The sequence below is a fragment of the Odocoileus virginianus genome, chromosome 4 (assembly GCF_023699985.2).
Source record: "Odocoileus virginianus isolate 20LAN1187 ecotype Illinois chromosome 4, Ovbor_1.2, whole genome shotgun sequence".
In the NCBI taxonomy this organism is placed as follows: Eukaryota; Metazoa; Chordata; class Mammalia; order Artiodactyla; family Cervidae; genus Odocoileus; species Odocoileus virginianus.
Window position 1 is genome coordinate 46,903,616 of NC_069677.1, and position 25,257 is coordinate 46,928,872.

Genomic DNA, 25,257 nt, shown 5'->3' on the forward strand with positions numbered 1-25,257 from the left:
TTGCGCCCTTCTCCTCCTGCCCCCAATCCCTCCCAGCATCAGGCTCTTTTCCAGTGAGTCAACTCTTCACAGGAGGTGGCCAAAGTATTGGAGTTTCAGCTTCAGCATCAGTCCTTCCAATGAACACCCAGGACTGATATCCTTTAGGATGGACTGGTTAGATCTCCTTGCAGTCCAAGGGACTCTCAAGAGTCTTCTCCAACACCACAGTTCAAAAGCATCAAGATCAGATTAAAGGATACTACCCACTTGCCTTCCTTAGAATCTTGTAAATTTCTAGTCTGCCAAAATAAATTTTGAAATGGTCTTTAAAAAAAAAAAAAAAAAAAGCATCAAGTTTTTGGCACTCAGCTTTCTTCACAGTCCAACTCTGACATCCATGCATGACCACTGGAAAAACCATAGCCTTGACTAGACAGACCTTTGTTGGCAAAGTAATGTCTCTGCTTTTTAATATGCTATCTAGGTTGGTCATAACTTTCCTTCCCAGGAGTAAGCGTCTTTTAATTTCATGGTTGCAATCACCATCTGCAGTGATTTTGTATAACTGGATTTAGTATTCAAAGAAAGAACTAGGACTGTGTTTCTTTGCTCTGCTTTATGTTCCCTTGTCTTGGCATTATTCTCAGACCTCACATAGCGGCCTGGGACACCACCATGCTCTCCCCTTGCTGTGGTAAGATAGTTATAGTAACTCTAGCCTTGAATCTAAACTGGAAAGCCTGGAAAGTTAAGAAGAGTCTTTCTTCCCTCTCTTTTAGTTGAATAAAAGTTTCCTTCAGAAAGCTCTAATTGACTTATGCCTAGGTCTCATGCTGACTCCATTGAAGCCATTTGGGCTAAGAGGGAGTAAGTGGTATTCCAAGAAGAAATTCTTGGTAGCTCAGAACAGAGTGAATATATGAAGGATAATGAAATACCAGCTTTCACTACAAATAGCTAATAGTTGAGTTCTTCCTATGTTTCAGGCAATCTATTGGACATTAGTAAGATGTCTTTTTTTTTCCAATCTCATGTCTACTCTATCTCATTTAACATCATAACCAACCTGTGAAGTAGGTATTATTACTCTCATTTTATATATAGAAGAAAACAAAGTACAGTGTTTGGAAGATCACCAAGTGAAGGTTTCAGTAAGAAGTGTGTCAAATGCAGTAGAAATTGCAAAGAGAATGAGAATGGTGGATCTTATGAAAAAATAACATTTATTAGGTTTTTTTTAATGCAGATATGCTTAAAGAAAAAAGCAAAACTAAACCATGAATATATCATTCAGATAATCCTATGTTAAAACTATAAATGTATGGATAAAATATTATGAACATGATAACTTCAAACAGTATAGAATAGTATGAAATGAGGATTAAAAGCTTCCCTTTTCACACCAGTGTCTCTACCCTTACAAAGTCTCCATTAAGTGTCTTGCACATCTTTTGAGAAAAACATTTTAGTATCCACTAACTTGAGTATATATCTCCTCCCCCCTCATTTTTTTTTTAACACAAAATAGATTTGAGTTACATAATACTACCGTATACTTTGTTTTTGTCATTTAAGATATTATAGACATCTTTCTGTATCGATACATATAGATTCATCTCATTTTTTAAATAACTGTACAGCATTCTAGTTTGTCAGTTGAATGTGATTTTTTTCTCTGCTAGTTGAATTAAAAGGATGAATTAAAGATGACTAGTTATTTTTAATTTTGTGAATCACATGGTTTATTGGCTCAAAGTTATTAGGCCATCCTGGATTATAAATAAAACCAATATGAATAAGATTAAAGTATAGCTAGCTCTACTTAGAGCTAGAATTGCAAGGAAATGTGAATACCACTCCCTATACATACCTGGGAAGCCCCAGTACATACACTTCAAATACGTACAGGAGTTGGAATAGGGTGGCGGTTGGAGGTCTTTAGTAATTGAACTATACTGCCAAGCCTGTTTCCATTGTTATTAGGTGTTATTATCTATCCCTGGAAATGGTGCATCTTCCCCTGCCTTCGCTGTTATATAAGAGATCCCAGCTTAGTCTACAAGTGGTTCTGTGATGGAACCAATCTGAGTAAAAGTCTGCTTCTCTCTCACTCCTGTCTTTACTGGAAAAGAGACTTAGGAGTCTCATCAGAGGTATCAATTTAGAAAACTGTTGATAAGAATTATACTTTTAAAAACAGAGCTTTGGGTAATCATCAGCAAACCATTAATTTCAACTATTAGTATCAATACCCATGGGTTAGCAAGTATACAAATGACCCAAACAGAACCTGTTGGGAACAAACTTGTGATCTAGTGCTTGCATTTGTTATCTGTCCTTCATATTCTTATTCACTTCTGAGGCTCTCTGCTATGTCTTATCTATACCTATATTCTTGTTGACAAGTCATACCTTCCCTCTTTCCCTCCTAAAATTTTTCTCATTTTCTTAGTGCTTTCACCTTCTAGTTTTCTTTCTTAAATCTAATTTTCTTTCTTTCTTTTTTTTTTGGTAAACTACCGTACCATTTTTAAGTGCACCATTCAGTGGCATTGCGTCCATTCACATTGTTGTCCTACCTTCAGTTCCATCCGCCCGCAGAACTCTTTTCCTCTTGCAGAGCTGAATCTCTGTCCTCAGTCCTCCTTCCTGCCAGGTAATCACCATTCTACTTTTTGTATCTCTGTATTTGACTACTTTAGGTATTTCATATAAGGGGAATTACATAGTATCTGCCCTTTTGTGACTGTTTTTATTTAGCATAATATTAAGTCTAATTCTTAACACTGATTCTTAATTCTATTCCACATTAAAAACACATGTATCTAGAATATGAGTATATAATCTCTGATGAATATTTAAAATTTCTAGTTTTTGATGGTACTATACAGAATTCTGTAATAAACAAGCTTGTATAGTTTGTATATGTATCTTGGTATATATTTACATGTACTGATATATGACAAGTTCCTATGACTAAGAATTCTTCCCAGGGTAAATTCCTTATATATACCTACTTCAAATCAGTATCTGCTAACTCAAAATATGGCATAGATGTGTTAGATTGGCAAAACCTACGTAATTTGCCTGTGTCCTAGCTATAAGGAGGGCTACAGAGGAAATAATTTTTTATTTGTAAGGTAGGAGATTCCCCGGAGCTGGAGAAGGAAATCAAAAGTGTTGAGGGGTGGGGAGAAAAAAGAATCAGTAACCATTAGCACCAGTTTCCTGCTCTTCACTAATGTATGTGACTATGTTTCTCTATGCCAGTGCTGAGTTCTGGGTGTTTTGTATTTGGTCACTTTGACAACAGGAAATGGTATCTAGTTTTTTTCTTTTTCATTTCTTTAATTAAAATTAAGGCTGTGCCTTATTTCATGTTTTTGATTGCCCACTCAACATCCTTATTTATGTTTTTGTGAACTGTCAGTCTACAAATGGAAGTACCCCATTATCAGTGTCCTTGATCAGATGACTTGGGACCATGCTATCTCAGTTATCTTCTGTTTCCGTAGTACTGCCCATCGATCCCTGTCCACTGGTTCCTTCTCCTTTGCCCCCAAACATACTTCTTAACATGGTATGTAAGAAGAAAAACATAGAGGCTGGTGTAACTGGAGCAGTTTGAGTGAAAAGAGGAAACACGAGATGAGGTTAGAGAAATGATGTGTCTATTAGGACTCTCTGGAGAAAGAGGGGTTAATGTTGAAGCCTGTAGTCTTAGAGCTGGAAACTTAGGCAGAGTTACATGTGCTCCTAGCAAGACTTCCCTTTTCTCTGTTATGGAACTTTTCCTCAGCACCACAAACCTCCTAAGAAAACCATTCCAGGAAGAAGGCCATTTAAACTGATTACCCGCCTTCCTTTATTCGCCCATGGGGACTATTCCATCATTCATTACATCACTGTTTACCTCAGTTTCCACATTCAAGACTATTAATTCCCTGCATTAGTTCACTATTAAGTTTAACTATTGATGACACTAACTTAAACATGATAAAACTTTATTTTCCATCACTTAAAGGCTAGATAGGACTGGTAGGACTCGCTATAAGGTCAAGAATCTTGGTTCCTTCTGTTTTATTGCTGCATTATATGTGGTCTTGATGCATGGCAGGGAGTGTGTTATTATTTTCCAAGTTTTTATTTGCCAATTATGTTGATTTATATTGCTTTTATAAGAGGTAATTCATTTATTTTTCATATTGTCACTGTGGGGTAACCATTACTGCTGGGTAGTGTTATCTATTGCCCCCCACCACAAGATATAAATCCCAGATTGGACCATGAGGTTGATGATTTTGTAATATCCCCATTGGATTTAAGAATTGTTAATGTCCTATGTGGCTCCACCCACTTTTGAGGGCAGTTGAGAAACATAATCTTTATTTTGGATGGCTAGGAATGCAGCAAAAATTCAGATTCTTCTACCACAGAGGCAGGGAGGAGTGAAGAAGGACAGCTGGCTCTTTTTTCCCATTTCCCACCTTTCTGTCCTAGGCTTAGCTCTTCCCCATCTAAATCCTACCACTCTACCTTTTGGAACTCACAGTATGTCACTGACCAAATCTATGTTCTCAGTGTTTTGGAGTAAATGTTATAGTTTTGTCTTTTAACTTCTTAGTCTAACTTAAATCTGGTTGTTTCCTAAGGAAACTACTTTTCTCTTGGCTGTTGCAAATGGAGGCAGTTTTGCATTTCAGACCTCCATGTGTCAAAGGAGCATGTTTCTCATTAGGGTTCTGCACAATTGATTGTGTTTCTCTTTCCTCTTGTCCCTTTGAGACAAGTCTTCCGAGATCGAACCATTCTCTTCTTTGCCTTTTTGCAATCATCTACAGATCTCTTTGCTGTTTTTTCTTCATTCAGTGAATAGTATTTTAGCATCTGGGCACTGTGTCTTCTCCACCACTATTCTTTCATTATTCTCAGTGATTTAACGTCCCCAAATCAATCCTTTGTTTCTCTGTCCTCTCGGTTTCTTCACCTTGGCCACCCACTTTGACAATCTTTACCTACCTCATCAATACCAATATCTATACTTTCCCAAAATCTGTTTTAAGTATCTCATTGTCTGCCTATCTCCACTTGTTTTGCTCTAGCTTACTTCTTCTAGAATCTTAATGCTGACAGTTCTTCAGACTTCCATAGGACTTCTAGGCTGTTGAAGCTACCACCTGTTCAGGTTCTGCTGGGTAGTCCCATCCCATAGCTTTGAATGTAACCTTTGTGCTGATAACCCTCAAATTGAGATCTCAATGATATCTCCAGCTCTGCCCTCTTCCTTACCTCCAGACTTGTATATCTAATTTCTCCTTGAACTCGTCATTCAGATATCTAAAGTCACCTTAAAGTTAGCCAACCCAAAACAGAAATTTTACATCCCTTCATCAGTTCAGTTCAGTCGCTCACTCATGTCAGACTCTCTGCGACCCCATGAACCACAGCATGCCAGGCCTCCCTGTCCATCACCAACTCCTGGAGTCTACTCAAACTCATGTCCATTGAGTCAGTGATGCCATCTAAACATCTCATCCTCTGTCATCCCCTTCTCCTCCTGCCTTCAATCTTTACCAACATCAGGATCTTTTCAAATGAGTCAGCTCTTTGCATCAGGTGGCCAAAATATTGGAGTTTCAGCTTCAACATCAGTCCTTTTAGTGAATACACAGGACTGATTTCCTTTAGGATGGACTGGTTGGATCTCCTTGCAGTCCTAGGGACTCTCAAGAGTCTTCTCTAACACCACAGTTCAAAAGCATCAATTCTTCAGTGCTCAGCTTTCTTTATAGTCCAACTCTCACATCCATACATAACTACTGGAAAAACCACAACTTTGACTAGATGGACCTTTGTTGGCAAAGTAATGTCTCTGCTTTTTAATAAGCTGTCTATGTTGGTCATAGCTTTCCATTAGTCTTTTTCATTTCAGAAAGTGGCAACTCCATTGTACCTGTTGAAACTTGAGTCATTTTGGTTACTCTTTCTCTTAAACCGAATTCATCAACAAATTCTGTGGAATTTTCTTTAAAAATATATTCAGAATATGACTCATTCATATCATTTGTACCCCTACTGCCTTTGTCATCAATCCACTTTCATTCTCTCCTGGGTTATTGAAATCCTAACTGGCCTCTTTGCTTCCAGTCTTGCTCATTTTTGCTTTTTTTTTTTTTCTTGTTATACCATCTGTAGTGTCATCCATAGTGATATTTTAAAACTGTATGTCAGATAACATCATTCTACTGGCTTCTCTGTTTATTCAGAAGAAAAAAGAGAAACTTTTATTGTGGTTTTCCATCCTTTATGTGTTCTGTGTGACCCTCTCTCTTCTTCCCCAGTTTCTTGCCATTCTCTTCACTCACTCAGTATTGGCCATACTGGCCTTATGATCTGACTTAGCTTTAACAGCATTACTAGCTACTATATTTAGCAGAGTTTGAAGGGTAAATGTAGGATCAGGAAAATTAGTTTTGGAGCTATGACAGTAATTGAGGATGATGGCGGCTTTAGACTTACGTTAGAGGTACTGAGAAGTGGCCAAGTTTGGAGTACGTTTTGGTAGTTTGGTGATCAGGATTTCCTGGGGACAGTTTTTCCTCTTTTTTTTTTTTTTTGACAGTTTTTCCTCTTAAGCCCCACGAAAGTTGACTCATGCTAGATCAAAGACAATTATAAATGATTTTTAGTAGCAGAAGCATAGTTGCTCCTGTCTGCTTCCTGTATAAAGTTGCAAAATAGATTATTTGATACTCTAGAAATTTTCTGTTATTTCCCGTGCCATGCCACTTACCACTGACTAGTCAGATCCTTGGTCATCCCTTTGGGCAGCTAAAAACACCCCAATGCACCCCTCAGGCAGCTTTGCACTTCCCGGAATTGGCTGTGCTCTAATTTGTTGTTGTTGTTCAGTTGCTAAGTTGTGTCCTACTCTTGGGGCTCCCACGGACTGCAGCATACCTGTCTTCCCTGTCCGCTATCTCCCTGAGTTTACTCAACTTCATGTCCATTGAGTCAGTGATGCTACCTCACCATCTCATCCTCTGCTGCACGCTTCTCTTTTTGCCTTCAGTCTTTTTCAGCGTCAGAGTTTTTCCTAATGAGATCAGTTCTTCACATCAGGTGGCCAAAATATTGGAGCTTCAGCACCAGTCCTCCCAGTGAATATTCAGTGTTGATTTCCTTTAGAATTGACTGGTTTGATCTCCTTGCAATCCAAGGGACTCTCCAACACCACAGTTCAAAAGCATCAGTTCTTTGGCGCTCAGCCTTCTTTATGGCCCAACTCTCACATCTGTACATGACTACTGGAAAAACCATAGCTATTCACTTATTTCTCTATTCATTCTCACATCAGAATGCACATGTGCTTTATGCAGATGATCTCCGCTCAATAAGATGTACAAAGAAGTGTTTTCTGAGCAAAAGAGAATCTTCCCAGTGTTAGGATGCCACCCTCCTCTTTCTCTGATGCTTCCCTGGTAGCTCAGACGGTAAAGCATATGCCTACAATGCGGGAGACCCGGGTTCAATCCCTGGGTCGGGAAGATCCCCTGGAGAAGGAAGCGGCAACCCCCTCCAGTATTCATGCCTGGAAAATCCCATGGACCGAGGAGCCTGGTAGGCTACAGTCCATGGGGCCGCATAGAGTCGGACATGACTGAGGCACTTCACTTTGTATTTCTGAACAGTTGCAGATTACTTTCTCATGAAAAACATACTGCCTTTACTATCTATTTGGGATAACAATTTCTTTTGGTAAGGAATGATTCCTAATTATTATGGATTTCAATCATTGCAGTTGGAGGTATTTTGATGTAGGATACACCATGCCTTTGCTAAAGATCTTTAAAGTTTCTGGTTAAAACTGTAAATTCACATACATGTATTCTTGTCTATTATGTTGTTTCTCATTTCAAGAAGCAACAGTTTATCTGCCTTTATTCTTTTAAAATCCCTATAAGCTGGGTGAGTTTGAATTATTGTGAAACAGCAGCCTGTTTTTACTTTTTTTCCCCCTCTAGTTAAAGGAGGTTTGATAGAAGGGAGGAAGTAGTTTCAAGAAAGGTGCTAAAACTCCTAAGGACCAAAAGTGAGCCTTAGAAGTGTGACTAAGATTATTTTCTTGCTCTGGCTGCTATACACAGATTCATACTTTTGAAGTTATACATAAATCTCCTTAAGTGAACTGGAGGGGAGAGAGGGATTTCTGACCTAACGGTACATATTAACTGGATAGAAAACTTCAGATTTTTTTCTGTGGTCTTAACAACTTTCTACTACCCATCCTCACAAATTTATGAATAGAGTAGGTGAAAAAGGTGCTTTGAGATAAGCTGTATTTAGCACCTTGCTAATCTAAAAGTCTTCTCAATTTGGGAGAAGTTATTTAAGGCAGGACCACTGAATTCTTACCTATTACTAAACACCTTCTTTGATGTAGTTAGCAGTAATTTTCTACTTGGTGAAGAGGATTTTTTCCTTTAATTACACTTTCATTTATTTTTTTTCTCTAGGTTAGTAATATGATTCAAAGAATCCTATAACTGTAAGTTGGATTCAAACAATTTTAGCATTTTCTTCATTTGTATCTTTTGATAGCATGGTTATTTGTGAGAGTGTAACTCTTGTTTTTCTAAGTTTTTGTTTGCCAGTTACATTGTGATTTTTATATAGTTTTTATAAGGGATTTATTACCTCTTTCTTAGATAATTTGCTTATTTTTCACTTTGCCACATGGCAGCCATAACTGATGGGCAGTCTGTTTACCTCCAATAGAATGTAAATCTCAGATTGGATCACTAGGTTGATGATGTCATAGTATTCCCATGTGGGTTCCATAATTAAATGCCATAAAAATGTATCTTAGCCTTTGATCAGATCTTTGGAATTTATTTTAATGTATATCCATTCACTGGAAAAGGTCAGTTTTCATTCCAATCCCAAAGAAAGGCAATGCCAAAGAATATTCAGATTACTGCACAATTGCACTCATCTCACATGCTAGCAAAGTAATGCTCAAAATTCTCCAAGCCAGGCTTCAAAAATACATGAAGTGTGGTTTACTGGATTTAGGAAAGGCAGAGGAACCAGAGATCAAATTGGCAACATGCATTGGATCATCGAGAAAGCAAGAGAGTTCCAGAAAAACATCCACTTCTGCTTTATTGACTATGCCACAGCCTTTGACTGTGTGGATTGCAACAAACTGTGGAAAATTCTTCAAGAGATGGGAATACCAGACCACCTTACCTGCCTCCTGAGAAATCTGTATGCAGGTCAAGGAGCAACAGAACTGGACATGGAACAACAGACTGGTTCCAAATAGGAAAAGGAGTATATCAAGGCTGTATATTGTCACCCTGCTTATTTAACTTCTATGCAGAGTGCATCATGTAAAATGTCGGGCTGGATGAAGCACAAGCTGGAATCAAGATTGCTTGGAGAAATATCAATAACCTCAGATACACAGATGACACCACCCTTATGGCAGAAAGCAAAGAAGAGTTAAAGAGCCTCTTGATGGAAGTGAAAGAGGCGAGTGAAAAAGTTGGATTAAAACTCAACATTCAGAAAACTAAGATCATGGCATCTGGTCACATCACTTCATGACAAATAGATGGGGAAAAATGGAAACAGTGAGAGACTTTATTTTTTTTGGCTCCAGAATCACTTCTGATGGTGATTGCAGCCATGAAATTAAAGACTAGTTATGACCAACCTAGACAGCATATTAAAAAGCAGAGACATTACTTTGCCAACAAAGGTCCGTCTAGTCAAAGATGTGGTTTTTCCAGTAGTCAAGTATGGATGTGAGAGTTGAACTATAAAGAAAACTGAGTGCCGAAGAATTGATGCTTTTGAACTGTGGTGTTGGAGAAGACTCTTGAGAGTCCCTTGGACTGCAAGGAGATCCAACCAGTCCATCCTAAAGGAAATCAGTCCCGAATATTCATTGGATGGACTGATGCTGAAGTTGAAGCTCCCATAGTTTAAAAAATCTTTTGATTAGGTCTTTGGACAGCCCTTGGAAATTATTTACCTGGCCAGTTTTACTGACATTCTGTGCTTGTAGGACTGTTTTAGGCAGGTTGTAGAGAACCTCTGGAGTCCAGCCTAAAGCCTCCAGTCACCCATTGGCTGAATTAGTCCTCTGACTGGCTTTCTTACTCTTTCCATGTATTTGATGCCAGCAGGATTGAAAGTGCTTTAGCGTCATCAGGGTGCTAAGATATTTTGTTTGCTTTTAATTTTTTGTGTATATATGTTCTTAATGTGTATTCTGTATTTTCCTCCTTTTATTTTTACAGTGAAGACAATCTGGCGGCATTTAAAAAATTTTGCTGGAAGGTGGAGACATGAGACTGAAGATATCTCTTTTAAAAGAACCAAAGCATATCCTTTTAATACTTATAAACCTTATTGTGATCTCCTTATTGTGGTATTATTAAAAGTTTTCTTCTGTTTTGTAGTCTAGTTGCAGAATGGATTTTTTCTTCATTCCTTTAATGATAGTTTTGTAAGTTATTTCTGAAATATTTGAGGTCATATGTTGCATGTATTTTTCCAAAGCAAATTATTCGCTCTAAATCTTACTTTCAAATATTTATTAAATTTTTTCTTACTTTACTTTAGTACTACTGTACTTATGTACATAAAAAACAGTAGCTCTTGGTAAGACCTAGTATGTTTTCACTGAATTCTGTTCTGTTTTTTCATACTCATGATAAAATGGAGGGTAAGCTGGGAAAGTCTGAGCAGTCAGACCTTTATTATTTCATGTGTGAATGTGGCAATTATAAATACTTTATCAAATGCATGACCCTGTATTTTGTCAGCAAGTACTCCCAATTATATGTTGGAAAGCTATGGTAGGCCCCTTTACCTTCATTGGTAGTTATTTAGACCAGTGCTTCTAGAAGTATCATCTTCACTTTACTACAGGCCTGTAAAATGATAAGAACAGAAATTGAAAGTAAGAGGGAAGAAATTTTTGTAGCAATTTGACAGTCACAACATCCCAATGTAAGATCATTTTCCTAGTAATTCATTTTTATTTTACCTTACAAAATGTTGCTCTTCAACAGATTTGAAATAAAGAAAAATATGATCCTTCAGTGATAGAAAAGCAGTATTTTAGACATTTGATCAAATGTTTTGAATTTATATATATATATATATATTTTTACTGTTTGAGTGACGATGTAATTCCTTTTATTTTTCATTGAATCACTTTTATTCTTTTTCAAAGTGTGCCCTCAGAAGTTCATGCGTTTTACAGTCTTATAGATTTTGACTGTCTAGTGTTTGCTTTTACCTTTTCAAGCTGAAGAATAATGATCTTTCTAGACTTTCTTATTCTAGCAGTCCTCTCATTTCTCCCATAATTTTAGTTGACTTACTAGTTTGAAGACACCTCACATATGTCTGCTGGGTACTTACATCAGTTTTTATAAGGATAAAATTAATGTTTTTTGTTTTGGAGTGTGTGTGTATATTTTCTTTCTAGGTTTTAGCTGATACTCTCCCTTTGGATAACAAAGGTTTTAACTAACACTATTTAAGCTATGACAGTTATACTGGAAGAATTTTTTTTAGTAATTGTCTAGTGATATCAAGGTTCTTTTGTTTAGATTTTGCTTTGAATTCTGAGTATTCCAATGCCACTTTGTTACCTATTTGTACAGACTCTTCAGACTCTTCTATAACTTCATTTTTTACCTTTCTGGTTATTTGCTTAATCATATTTTGAAATATTAAGAAAATCTTTAAAAAAAAATCTTAGAACATCGCAGAATAATTATGGCACATAGTCTCTTTTTTTTCTTAGAGTTTATTGATTGCTTGGGTAAGCCAATAGAAAGCATTAGTGAAAAGAGAAGGAAGTAAAATGATTATATAATAACAACAAAAGAGCAAACAACCCAACTAGGTTGATATGGTAATATAGAAATCCATATGTAAATAGGAGAAAGCATCTCTCATAAAAGACAATCTAAAGTTCCTTTTGTAGAATACACACTCTGCTAGGGTAAGAGCCTATTCTGATATAGGAAGTAAGGGCCACTTGAGCACCTCAATTTATAGAAATCTACTTGATAAATCAGAGACCAAAAAATAAAGTAAGAATTTTAGGGTTTATATCTTATCCATATCACCTTGTATGGGCAGTAAATTGTAACTGAATTACTTCCTGAATTTAATGTCAGGAAGTTTGGTAGGATTTTAGTTTCAGCTCTTAAGCTGTAATTTTTTCCTGGGTAAATTATTATGTTATTTAAGCAGGTATTTAACTGTTAGATTTCAGTGCTCTTTTAACAGTTGATTTTTAAAAACTTATCAAAATGATACATGCTTATTCTAATAACAATACAGATATAGGTAAATTAAAAAAATACATATTTCCCTTTTCTCCCCACTTATCCTACAACAGATTAGAGTAGATCTTTCATTCCTTTTAACCTGTTAGATGTCTTTCTGCATCTTTTGGCCTTGTTTATAGAATATTTTGTAACACATTTAAAATTTTTTCATGTATTAAATCTTTCTTTTTTTCTCTTTTGGCACCTGGGTTTTTTATCCTGCTTTCCATTCTTCTTACAACTGTTTTGATAGATACTTATTTTCCTTTCCTTATATGGAAAAAATATGAAAGTCATACACTGAAAAATAGGTTTTGAAGCTTGAAACATTTGACCCTATTTTATACTGTTCTTATAATCTGCATCTGCAAGATATTGTGTTTGTTAAAACTGAAGATTTTTGTGTGTTTTATGTCTCCTTAATATGGTGACACATCAAGAATTAGTAAGCTGTGTGGGCTGGACTACTGCTGAAGAACTGTATTCATGTAGTGATGATCACCAGATAGTGAAGTGGAACTTGTTAACCGGTGAAACAAGTCAAATAGTAAAGCTGCCTGATGATATTTACCCAATAGACCTTCATTGGTTTCCAAAAAGTTTAGGTGTAAAGAAACAAACTCAAGCAGAAATCTTTGTCCTCACAAGTTCTGATGGTAAGTTTTTAATAAACATTATTTGCTCATCTTTGTTTTTAAAAGACACTGCTTTCTTAGTATGACTTATGTTTTGAGTTGTTTATCCATTTCCTATGTGGTCGGTTGGTCTGTGTATAGACTGTAAGACCACTGTCACAGAAGAAAGTGAGTGAAACTGGCATATACTGGGATTGAATGTGAACCTTGGGCTTTACTTTTTCTGTGTTCACAGATATTGTTGTGCTTTTAACAGTTTTGGTTTCTGATTTCTTAAAAGTTTTACTGTGTAACATAACCACACTAAAAATAGGTATAACACACATTCATTTAGTAAGGTCTCTATTAAATAAAGTCTTTATTTTCTAGTACATGCTTATTTGGGCTTCCCATATGGCACTAGTGGTAAAGAACCCACCTGCCAACGTGGGAGATGTAAGAGATGCAGGTTGGATCCCTGGGTTGGGAAGATCCCCTGGAGAAGGACATGGCAACCCACTCCACTATTCTTACCTGGAGAATCCAATGGACAGAGGAGCTTGGCAGGCTACAGTGCGGAGTCCGACAGGACTGAAGCAACATAGCACGCACACTTATTTTCACTTACAGAGCTGGAAAGTAGTTTGATCATAGTCTTATTATTGGTGAGTGAAAAGCACCATTTTTCTACTTTTTAAGGAAGTGTTTTTGTTTCTTAGAAATAACTTGAACTGTTTCTCTCTGTGCATGCGCATATGCTAAGTCGCCTCAGTCGTGTCTGACTCTTTGTGATCCTATGGACTGTAACCCGCCAGGCTCCTCTGTCCTTAGGGATTCTCCAGGCACGAATACTGGAGTGGGTTGCCATGCCCTTCTCCAGGGGATCTTCCCGACCCAGGGATTGAACCCACGTCTCTGACGGCTCCTGCAGTGGCAGGCGGGTTCTTTACTAGTGCCACCTGGGAAGCCCTTTCCATCTGTATTACACTTTATCTATGGTGTCAGTTAGGAGTGCTTTCATCAAAGTAACAGAAACTTATTAGGCTAACAGCTTAGGCACAGCTGGAGTTTTCTGGTTTACCTAGCTCCTGGGGAAGATCTTTAAGCACAGAGGCAGCAGGCCCCTGATCCTTACCGTCTCTTGGACAGACTCTCCCCAGGTGAGCATCAATGGCAGCCAGCAGCCCAAGGCTTAACTTACAAGAAGAGGAAGGTCATCAGACACAGTGCCTCTTCCTCAGTCCCTCTTGCAGTCAGCTTGCAGAAAGGTTCCTGGACAAGCTTGGGTCATGTGCCCATCACTGAGTGAATCATTTTAGTCAAGGGATTGGGACAATGATTGCCTGAGCACGGCAGGCCTTCGGTCACTGTGGAAAGGGAAAGAGAAGAGGGCTTTTGTAGCCAGAAGAAGAAAGGGATGTTAAGGCAAACAATCACATCAGATCCCAGTTCTTTTACAGGCAGAATGTATGGCAGTTTTTAAACTTACTTCCTGAATCTGGATTAAATGAAATATTGTGTGAAAGTGTTTAATACAGTGCCTAGCGCTTACAAGATTGACTCTGAAAGAGCTAGACTTGTTTACCTCTGATGATAAAATGAAGGGTTGACTTAAAAAAAACTTAATTTTGGTATAATTTCACATTTATACAAAAGTTGTAAGAATTGTACAAATAATTCCTGCATATTCTTTATTCATGTTTACTTATTGTTAACATTTTGTCCCATGTACTTTATCATTGCTACTCTTTTCTTTCTCTCCTGCCCCCCACACATACTTTTTCCTGAAACATTTGAGAGTAATTTACAGACATGCCACTTTAATCATGTATCAGTGCAGTTCAGTTCAGTTGCTCAGTCGTGTCCTACTCTTCACGACCCCATGGACCACAGCACACCAGGCCTCCCTGTCCACACTCCTGGAATCTACTCAAACTCATCTCCACTGAGTTGGTGATGCCATCCAACCATCTCATCCTCTGTCGTCCCCTTCTCCTCCTGCCTTCAATCTTTGCTAACATCATGGTCTTTTCCAATGAGTCAGCTCTTTGCATCAGGTGGCCAAAATATTGGAGTTTCAGCTTCAACATCAGTCCTTTCAATGAACACTTAGGACTGATCTCCTTTAGGATGGACTGGTTGGATCTCCTTGCAGTCCTAGGGACTCTCAAGAGTCTTCTCTAACACCACAGTTCAAAAGCATCAATTCTTCAGTGCTCAGCTTTCTTTATAGTCCAACTCTCACATCCATACTTGACTACGGGAAAAACCATAGACTTGACTAGGTGGATCTTTGTTGGCAAAATAATGTCTCTGCTTTTTAATATGCTATCTAGGTTGGTCATAACTTTCCTTCCAAGGAGCAAGTGTCTTTTAATTTCATGGTTGCAGTCGCCATCTGCAATTTTGGAGCCCCCAAAAATAAAATCAGCCACTGTTGCCACTGTTTCCCCATCTATTTGCCATGAAGTGATGGGACCGGATGCCATGATCTTAGTTTTCTGAATGTTGAGCTTTAAGCCAACTTTTTCACTCTCCTCCTTCACTTTCATCAAGAGGCTCTTTAGTTCTTCTTCACTTTCTGCCATAAGGGTGGTGTCACCTGCATATCTGAGGTTATTGATATTTCTCTTGGCAATCTTGATTCCAGCTTGTGCTTCATCCAGCCCAGCATTTCTCATGATGTGTAAGTTAATTAAACAGGGTGACAATATACAGCCTTGACATACTCCTTTCCCGATTTGGAACCAGTCAGTTGTTCCATGTCCAGTTCTAACTGTTGCTTCCTGAACTGCATACAGATTTCTCAAGAGGCAGGTAAGGTGGTCTGGTATTCCCATCTCTTTCAGAATTTTCCACAGGTTATTGTGATCCACACAGTCAAAGGTTTTGGCATAGTCAATAAAGCAGAAATAGATGTTTTTCTGGAACTTTCTTGCCTTTTTGATGATCCATCTGTTGTTGGCAATTTGATCTCTGGTTCCTCTGCCTTTTCTAAAACCAGCTTGAATATCTGGAAGTTCACGGTTCACATATTGGTAAAGCCTGGGTTGGAGAATTTTGACCATTACTTTACTAGCGTGTGAGATGAATGCAATTGTGTGGTAGTTTGAGCATTCTTTGGCATTGCCTTTCTTTGGGACTGGAATGAAAACTGACCTATCCAGTACTGTGGCTACTGCTGAGTTTTCCAAATCTGCTGGCATATTGAGTGCAGCACTTTCACAGCATCATCTTTCAGGATTTGAAATAGCTCAACTGGAATTCAATCACCTGCAGTAGCTTTATTCGTAGTGATGCTTTCTAAAGCTCTCTTGACTTCACCTTCCAGGATGTCTGGCTCTAGGTGAGTGATCACACCATCATGATTATCTGGGTCATGAATATCTTTTTTGTACAGTTCTTCTGTGTATTCTTGCCACCTCTTCTTAATATCTTCTGCTTCTGTTAGTTCCATTCCATTTCTGTCCTTTATTGAGCTCATCTTTGCATGAAATGTTCCCTTGGTACCTGACTCTAGGTGAGTGATCACACCATTGATTATCTGGGTGATTATCTGGGTCATTAACCATATATACTTCAACCCTTTTCCTAAGAATAAGGATTTTTCTGTTACTTAACCACAATACATTGATCAAAATCAGGAAATTTAACACTGATATAATATTGTTATCTAATCTACAGTTTGTATTCAAATTTTAGCAAGTGTCCTAATTATGTCTTTTATAGAAATTTTTTTTTCTTGTAAAGAATAACACATTGTTTTTGTCATATCTCACTAGCTTCCTTTAATCTGGAGCAAATCCTCCATCTTTCTTTTATGATCTCAACTGTTTTGAAGAATACGGGCCTGTTATTTTTATAGAATGTCCAATCAATTCACTTTTGTCTGATGTTTCTTTATGATTAAATTCAGCTATACATTTTTAGCAGTAATACTTAAGGCATCAGAGTGAAAAATTCACAATTCTGGTTTGACCCCTTACTGATGACGTTCACTTTGATTACTTTGAAAGGTTGTGTTCACTAAAGTAATCTACTGTAAAGTTAATGTTTTTTCCTTTTAGTAAATAATTTCTAAACAGATACTTTCAGACTATGTATAAATATTCTCTTCCTCGTCAAATTTTCTCCCACTATCTTAGCATCTAAGACTCTTGGCTGAGTAATTTATTACTAAGATGGTTGCCAAGTGATATTTTTTAAAATGCCATAATATCTTTTATATTGATTAGTTGGTATTCTACTTCAAGGAAGAGCCTTCTGTCTTCCGCCCATTTGTTTGTTTACTTACATCAGATTAGAGTCATAGATTCTTATTTTATTTCATTTTTAAGTTATTCATTATTTTTTATAGTTAGAGGATAATTGCTTTACAGTGTTGTGTTGGTTTCTGCCATATGACAACATAAATCAATTTTAACTATGTATGTATATCTCTCTCTCCCTCTCCTCCCTCTTGAGTCTCCCTCCCATCCCACCCCCCATCCCATCCCTTGTTTTATTTCTTGAGCATCCTATTACTATCATTTACAATTTTTAATGTTAAAATTGCCCCAGATTTGGCCAGTGGGAACTCCCTGAAGCAAGGTCAAATGAATTTTTGTTTTGCCGTGGGGGGTGTGTTTCCTCATCTTTTGAGCACTTTGCTGGCACAAGATGTTCCAGGCTCATTTCGTACTTTCCCAGTCCCAACTTCCAAATCAGCTGTTTCTCCAAGGAGACGTGTTCTTTTTTTGTGTGCCTAATGATATCTAAAAGCCACGATGAGACTGCTAGGTGTGTGCATTTCAGTGGGATATGTTTGCCTCAAGGCCCTCTCATCGGATGGAGCTAAGAAATATATGTTAAAAACATATATATTCCTCCCTCCCTCCCTCCCTCTCTACCTTTACTTCCTCTCCCTTCCTCCTACACTTCCTCCCTCTCTTCCTTCCATGGTTCCGTCCGTGACAGTGACAGAAGCCATAAGCTGACTCTGGTACTGTCAGTTCTAGTTCAGCACTGCGGGGTTCATTCTAGTCTTTTTTCTCAATACTTGGAAACAGTGTGGAAGCTTGGCTGCCGTTATCATCAGTGTGTTTACTCACTTGTTCAGTTCCGCAATACATAGGAGGTGGTTTTAGAATTGCTAATCTGTACAGTTTCCAAAGAAATGAAAGTTTAACGTTTGCTTATATGCTTGTGTGCTTAGTTCTGTCCGACTTGTGACCCTTTGGGCTGTAACCCTCCAGGCTCCTCTGTCCATGGAATTTTCCAGACAAGAATACTGGAATAGGTTGCCATTTCCTTCTCCATGAGAAACTGTATTTTATTTTTAGGTTTATTACAAAAAAAAAAAAAAATAAGGTAGCCCAGCACAACTAGATGTGGGAAGAAGAGAGAACCAAAGCAGAGTAGTTGAGTCTTTTCTCCTAGGTGGGATTAGGAATATCTTGGATCTTGTGAAAGAGAAAGCAAAAGAGGATAGTTCAAAGGAAAAAAGTGGAAGAGTGAGACTGGAAACAGAATCCAGATATAAAAATGAAAAATGAAATGAAAAAGAAATATTCAAAAACAGAAGAAAGTGGATGCCACCGGGAGGTGGTTGGTCGAGGGTTTCCTGCCAGATAAGCATTTGAGATCATTTTATATATGGATGCTGTATTCTCTGTTAATCAGATGGTATAAAAGAAGTATTATTCTGGTTTGAAAATACATGTAATATGAGATCTACACTCTTAACACATTTTTAAGTATATAGTACAATATTTAATAATTTTATATATATTATATATATAAAAACATGGAGAAACATATAAATTTGGAGAAACATATACATATATATATACTTATATAATTTTGTGTAACCACAATGTTTTATAGCAGATCGCTAGACCTTTTCACTTTGTATGATGTTAACCCAATGCTTAAAATTTTTTTCTTCAAAATTTAATTCATTGCTTAAGAGTTTCCCTCTTGTAGTTGGCACCAACTTCCTTCTGTTGACTTTTCTCCTCCCAGGCTGGCAGAAAAGGTTACAGATTTTGGAGTTCATCACTCTTCCCTTTGTTACACCCTCTCCATCTTCTGTGTTAGTGGTAACATTAAAAAAAAAAAGTGGGATTTGGGGGCACATCCTGAAGTACATAAAGCAGACTCTTGCCAAGTATTTTGTCTCACCAGTAATTCTTTCTTCACCATTATTACCTCTTTTTTGAATATTTCATGCAACTGTATCCTACTTTTTAGAGGTGATATTTCTTTAACAATGTGTTAAAAGATTTATATTTAAAGAAGAATTATTTGAAATGCATTAGGGGAACTGCTTTGTAAAGGAATTCTGGTATAAAATCTCTTATAAATCCAATAAATACTCCTTAAATTATATTTAGTGAAAGTTGAATTTTTTATACATTGTGTTAAATATCTTAAAGTAAGCCTTTTATTCTCTTATTAGTTAATAAGTACATTTAAAATCCCACTTTAAAAAGAATTTTTGTATTCATTTCTTTTTATCAGAAGTTAGTGGTTACTGATCTCTTTGGCTTTTTACAACCATCTGCCAAAACATTTCTGCTATAAAGCAGTCTGCAAAAGTGCTCATGTGACCTTTTTCTAATATCCTATTCCAAGCCTTCTCATGTTTCCATGGACATTTCCTAAGGCATTTCTAACTTTAAGAAATGTGTTTCATATAATTTTAATCTACTTCCTCTGTTCTTTTAAATAGCATTTTCCTCTTTTTAGTTTATCTTTAATAATAAGAGATAAATTTTTTACCTTTGGCTGTAAATAACCATGTTTTTTACCCAAATCATCCACTGTTTAATCAATGTATTGCTATCCATTAAATAAATAAATAAGTTGTTTATATTCTCTTCCCAACCCTACCCTTAGCAAATAATTAGAGGTAATTTATTTGGTCTCTAGTTTTTTGGTCTAGCATTTTAAAAAGTTTATAGAAAAGCTGAAGGGAAGAAGAACCAAAATCGTTAAAGGAATAATTATGTTTAAAATTTTTTTTTGATATATATATAGTTTTATACTTAGGCTTTACTTGGGTTGTTCTATTCAAGCAATGTGTAACAATCAGACAAACTACAAAGGTCAGGGGTTTATTGAGTGCCAAGTCTATGCAAAGAGCTGGCCTTAGTTGTCTCTGTGTGTGTCTTCTGTGAAGTTGTGGGAGGTAAGAGTTCAGCATTTGTCAGAAAGTCAGATCACATATTTTAGGATAAGAAATATCAGTGGTCAAAGTACATAAAATTTCTAAATAGGTTGAAAAGAAATTTATGGACCTTTCATTCATGGTTCAGGAGTTGCTTGGTTAATTTATTTGATGATAGATTCATACATGACATGTAGCAATTTAGTATGTGGATTTTGTGTTAGGCAGCATGCTAACATTTAGTGAAATAGACTTGGATAAAGTAAATATTGGCCACTCAGTATATATCATCTTTCTAGTTTCCTCTTTTGAAATCCACCGCCCTCATATTTTCTCTATAAAGCAATGCATTAAAAAAAGTATATCCAATTTAATTTTTTTAGTCTCATAAAGAAAGTACAGTTGAATTCAAAGTAATCTTATTACATTGAAAAGTGACCCAGAGGCAAATATAAAATTAAAAGGAAGGTTTGAGGAAAAGTAGATGGCACTAGTGGGTGGTTAGATGAAGGAAAGGGGTAGTTTATTGATGAGGGCCTAGAAAATAAGTGATCAGATTGAATGAGAAAAAAAAAGAATGTCAAAGTCTTCTTAAGTTGCTAAGTATGGTTACTGAGTTGGTTAAACTTAATGAATGCTGTTTATGTAAAAGCACTATTGCAAATAAAACTATGACTAAGACATGGCCCCTTGAAAAGCATCATAGCCCAGTAAAAAATGCTGCAACAGAGCTACAAATAATGTGCAATGTGTGTCGAAAGGAGGAATGCCTTTGTTGATGGAAATGGTTTGGTGGCCAGTGAAATAACCACAAGATGCTAGGTATAAAATATTTGAAAACCATCTGTATTAGAATTCTCCAGAGAAACGTTTTAAAGCCACCTAAAGCATCTGACTTAAATATATTTTAATGAATTGTTAATATTAGTAAGAATCTTGAGAAGTCTTAAGTTAAAAATGAATTCAAACAAATCCTTTGAGGCAGACTCCGATTAAGCAAGCCACATTATTCTTTTACAGCAAAAAAATATATATTTTTTTAATTTGGGGAAAATTTCTAATTCCACTTAGAGTTGGCTCTCAGTATCCAAGGGGTTTGGTTCCAGGGCCCCTGTAGATACTAAAATCTACAGATGGCCAAGTCCCTTGTATAAAATGGCATAGTATTTGCACATAACCTACACACATCCTCCCATATACTTTAAGTCATCTCTGAAAGTGAAAGTGAAGTCGCTCAGCCTCATGGGACTCTTTGCGACCCTATGGACTGTAGCCTACCAGCTCCGCTGTCCAAGGGATTGTTCAGGCAAGAGTACTGGAGTGGGTTGCCCTTTCCTTCTCCAGGGGATCTTCCCAACCCAAGGATCAAACCTGGGTCTCCCGCATTGCAGGCAGACTTTTTACCCTCTGAGCCACTAGGGAAGCAAGTCATCTCTAGACATCTCTAGACTGCTTATAATACCTAGTACAATACAAATGCTATGTAAATAGTTGTAAATACAATGTAAATGCTGTGTAAATAGTTGATGGTGCAGGGCAAATTCAAGTTCTGTTTTTGGAGCTTTGTGGGCTTTTTTGTTTGTTTTTTGGTAGGTTGAGTCCAAGGATTTCAGAACCCTTGAATATGGAGGACCACCTGTACTTAATTATTTTATTACAAACTATATATTACTAGACTTGATGATCATTCAAAACAACACTGCAATTGTTTTGGCTTCCTGTAGTACTTATTCTTTGTATAGTTGATTAGTTCCCTTGACATCTCTTATATACTTTGCTTAGGTCTTGTAATGTTGTAAGTCTTCTGCTGTTTGCCTATAAATGTGTGAACTTTCGATGACAGCAACCAAATAACCTGCTTCTTTTTGTCTACCTGGTGCCTGGTACAGTGTAAAATAAGGCAAGGATTTCAAAAATTTGGGATTATCCGTTAAATTAGTTAAAGGAGGCCTTTAGACTTGAGGTGACTCTTAATAGTGTATACCTCAGCAAGTCAAAATCTAAGCCTTTAAATGAATGCTTCAAGGTTACAAAATTGAAACCAAAGGGCAACCAATCACAGACAGCCAACTAGGCTTTAAGCTATAGTCAGTCAGTAATATCCTTAGTTTTGTCATTTTTCTGTACCTGATCTCCTGTCAGTGGAGCATTCCTAACCACTTAAGGTTTGGCACTGCTGAATTGGAATTGATTTCTGTGCAAATAAACTCAATATTTTTTAATATGCCTCAGTTGTGTTTTTTTAAAACAGCATTCAACTATTTAGATCCTCTCTTCTCCATAATTCCTTCTACAACCTGTTTTTAAAAAAAGCAGATTATATAACTTTTCCTAGCTTTTCTATAACCGTTTTAAAAAAAAAGCAAAACTTCAAAATGCTGCTTAAACAGAAGGCTTTGTTGATATTCCTCTTGGGTTCCTTTGACCATATTCCAGTAGAATTTTATTGTCCCTCTGAACTGTCATAGTATCATATATATATTCTGTCACACCGCTTGTTTCAAGGGTTTATAATTTTGCCTTTGTGCCTGTTTTCCAGTAGATTTGTGCATTCCTTGAGAGTAAGAGTAATTATATTATTTGCCCTGTATCTCTGATGCCTAGCACCATGCTGACTAATCTAATAGTTGGTACTCAACAGATGCTTGTTGATTGGATAAATTAATTTAATAAAATAGATTTCTCAAGTATAATTTCTTTTAGGCAAATTTCATCTGATTTCTAAGTTAGGAAGAGTAGAAAAAAGTGTGGAAGCTCACTGTGGAGCAGTGCTTGCAGGACGATGGAATTATGAAGGAACAGCATTAGTTACAGGTAAGTTATCTGCAGAAGTGACATTTAAAATGAATTTTTTAAAGAAAAATTTCCGGAGGAACAGAATGTTTTAATTTAGCAGTAGTGTCTCTCCTTGTCTAATAGCAAGTAATTAGCACAGTATTGATCTAGACTGCTATGTAATGTTATAATTCAGAGTGTCATATTAGTTTTCTTGCATGGCTAGCAGAGAGCATTCTGTCAAGAAGGTTTTGAAATAATCAAATATTGAGTAAATGTAAGTTTTAATTCTTCAAAATATTCTCATTTAAATGTGTGTGTGTGTGTGTGTGTGTGTGTGTGTGTGTGTGTTTGCGCGCGCGCACATGCACATGTTAGTTGCTCTGTTGCTTCTGACTCTTTGCGACCCCATGGACTATAACTTGCCAGCCTCCTCTGTCCATGGATTCTCCAGGCAAGAATACTGGAGTGGGTTGCCATTCCTTTCTCCAGGGGATCTTCCTGACCCAGGGATCAAACCTGGGTCTCCTGCATTGCAGGCAGATTCTTTACCATCTGAGCCATCAAAATTCAAAATTTTCTCATTTAATTTACTCCTTTCTGTCTCTCTTCCATCTCCTGCCATATCGAGCATTTCTCATCTTCACCTGTTATATTAGATATCTATTGTTCTATGACAGATATCCCCAAAGTTAGTGACTTAAGATAACATGTATTAGCTAACAGTTTCTGTGAGACAGGGAACGTTTAGCTGGGTGGTTCTGTCTCAGAATCAAGAAGTTGGATGGGGCTGCAGTCGTATGAAGCCCTATTGGGGCTGGATGGTTCCAAGATGGCTCACTCACGTGGCTGTTGGCACGAGGTCCTACTTCCTCTGTGACTCTATGACTGAGGCCTAGCAGTTCCTTACAGCGTGCACCTCTCCATAGGGCTGCTTGAATGTTCTTACAGCGTGACTGCTGGAGATTCTCCCTGGGCGAATGATCCAAGAGAGAAGGTTGGAAGCTGCAACCAGCCTTGGATGTCATACTCCATCGTTTCCACCATATTTTATTAGAAGCAAGTCACTAAGTATAGCCCAAACTGAAGGAGAGAGAAATTAAGCTTAACTTCTTAAAAGAGAGAATAACAGAGAGTTTGTAGTTATATTTGAAAACCATGACACCTGTCCCCTGGGCCTTTTGTAGGACTTTTATCAGTGAGTTGTCTCTTGTCTTGCCTGTTTTTTCAACTTCTCCTTTTCCAGTGGTTTGTTTTTTTTGTTTGTTTGTTTTCTTTTTCCCAACATGTAAATGTGTTTAGATGCTATTTATCTTGAAAATTGAGGGAAAAGAAATAAAAAACTCCTTCCTTTAATAAATAACTCTAGCTACGATTTCCTCTTTCTTTCCCTTTCAGGCAGACTGTTCAAAAGCGTAGTCTGTTACTTCACTCCATTCAGTCCCCAATTCCCTGGAATTTGGCTGTAACTCACACTGAAAGCAGTTTTCTTAGAGTGCTTCTCGGAGGGAGATGTCAGTAAAAATGAGAGCATTATTTGAATAATATACTTATAAATCTTCTAAGATTAAGGGAAAAACAATTATTGTCATGAAAGTTAGGCTACTTTGATAAAATTGTTTCAAAGTAATTTCAGGTAAATTTTTTAGTTGTGAAGCACTGATGTATAATTAGAGAAACTTGTGTCTGAATTTTAAGTGTGCATTAGTGTAGACAGAGCTGATTTTTGTATGTATATGTAATGTTTACATATATTTCCTATAGGTAAAATGTCAATTATTATTTTCTTTTTATAGTTGGAGAAGATGGACAAATAAAAATATGGTCAAAGACTGGAATGCTAAGATCAACTTTAGCTCATCAAGGTATGTATTATAAATGTCTTAACATTTTCCTATAAAAATAATCTAATGTAGTTCCTCAGATTGATTTTGGTCAGGTTCAAAACCTGAAATCTCTTACTTCTGTTTAAACTTTTTCCTCTTACTTTCATGTTTCCTGATGGGCCATGGTGACTTTTATTTGAGCCCAGAAATGTAAGAAATACTCAAGGACTTTTTCTTTGTTAGTGAATCTATAAAATAGAGTTATAGGCTAGTGATTCTTTTTAGTATAACTCTGAAGCATTATGTGCATATTCTATCTGAAATAGCATGGGGTGTCTAATAATAATAGAGTACGTTCAATCTCTGTACTTAATAATTCTAATGACTTCTTAATATTTAGCACCCTTTCTGAATTGTGTTGCACATTTGATTTCAGTACTAATGAAGGGGAACAGACACTTTCATGATCCAAAACTTGGTAAAATAAAACTGCTTACAACAGCAGCTTGGTTTTCCATACTCACTGGGAAGAAGTGCCTATAAAATCA

At 36.9% G+C, this 25,257-nt stretch overlaps 1 protein-coding gene across 3 annotated transcripts in view; it reads left to right on the forward strand.

The window, feature by feature from the left end:
- Positions 1 to 25,257, forward strand: part of IFT80 (intraflagellar transport 80) — a 113,905-nt gene that overhangs the window by 3,060 nt on the left and 85,588 nt on the right. For all 3 annotated transcript variants that reach the window (XM_070466505.1, XM_070466504.1, XM_070466503.1), the window contains exons 2-5: positions 10,293 to 10,376; positions 12,778 to 13,000; positions 22,812 to 22,922; positions 24,680 to 24,748. In XM_070466505.1, the coding sequence (XP_070322606.1) occupies positions 10,341 to 10,376; positions 12,778 to 13,000; positions 22,812 to 22,922; positions 24,680 to 24,748 (439 nt within the window). In that variant the 5' untranslated portion in view covers positions 10,293 to 10,340. The remainder of the gene's footprint in view (positions 1 to 10,292; positions 10,377 to 12,777; positions 13,001 to 22,811; positions 22,923 to 24,679; positions 24,749 to 25,257) is intronic.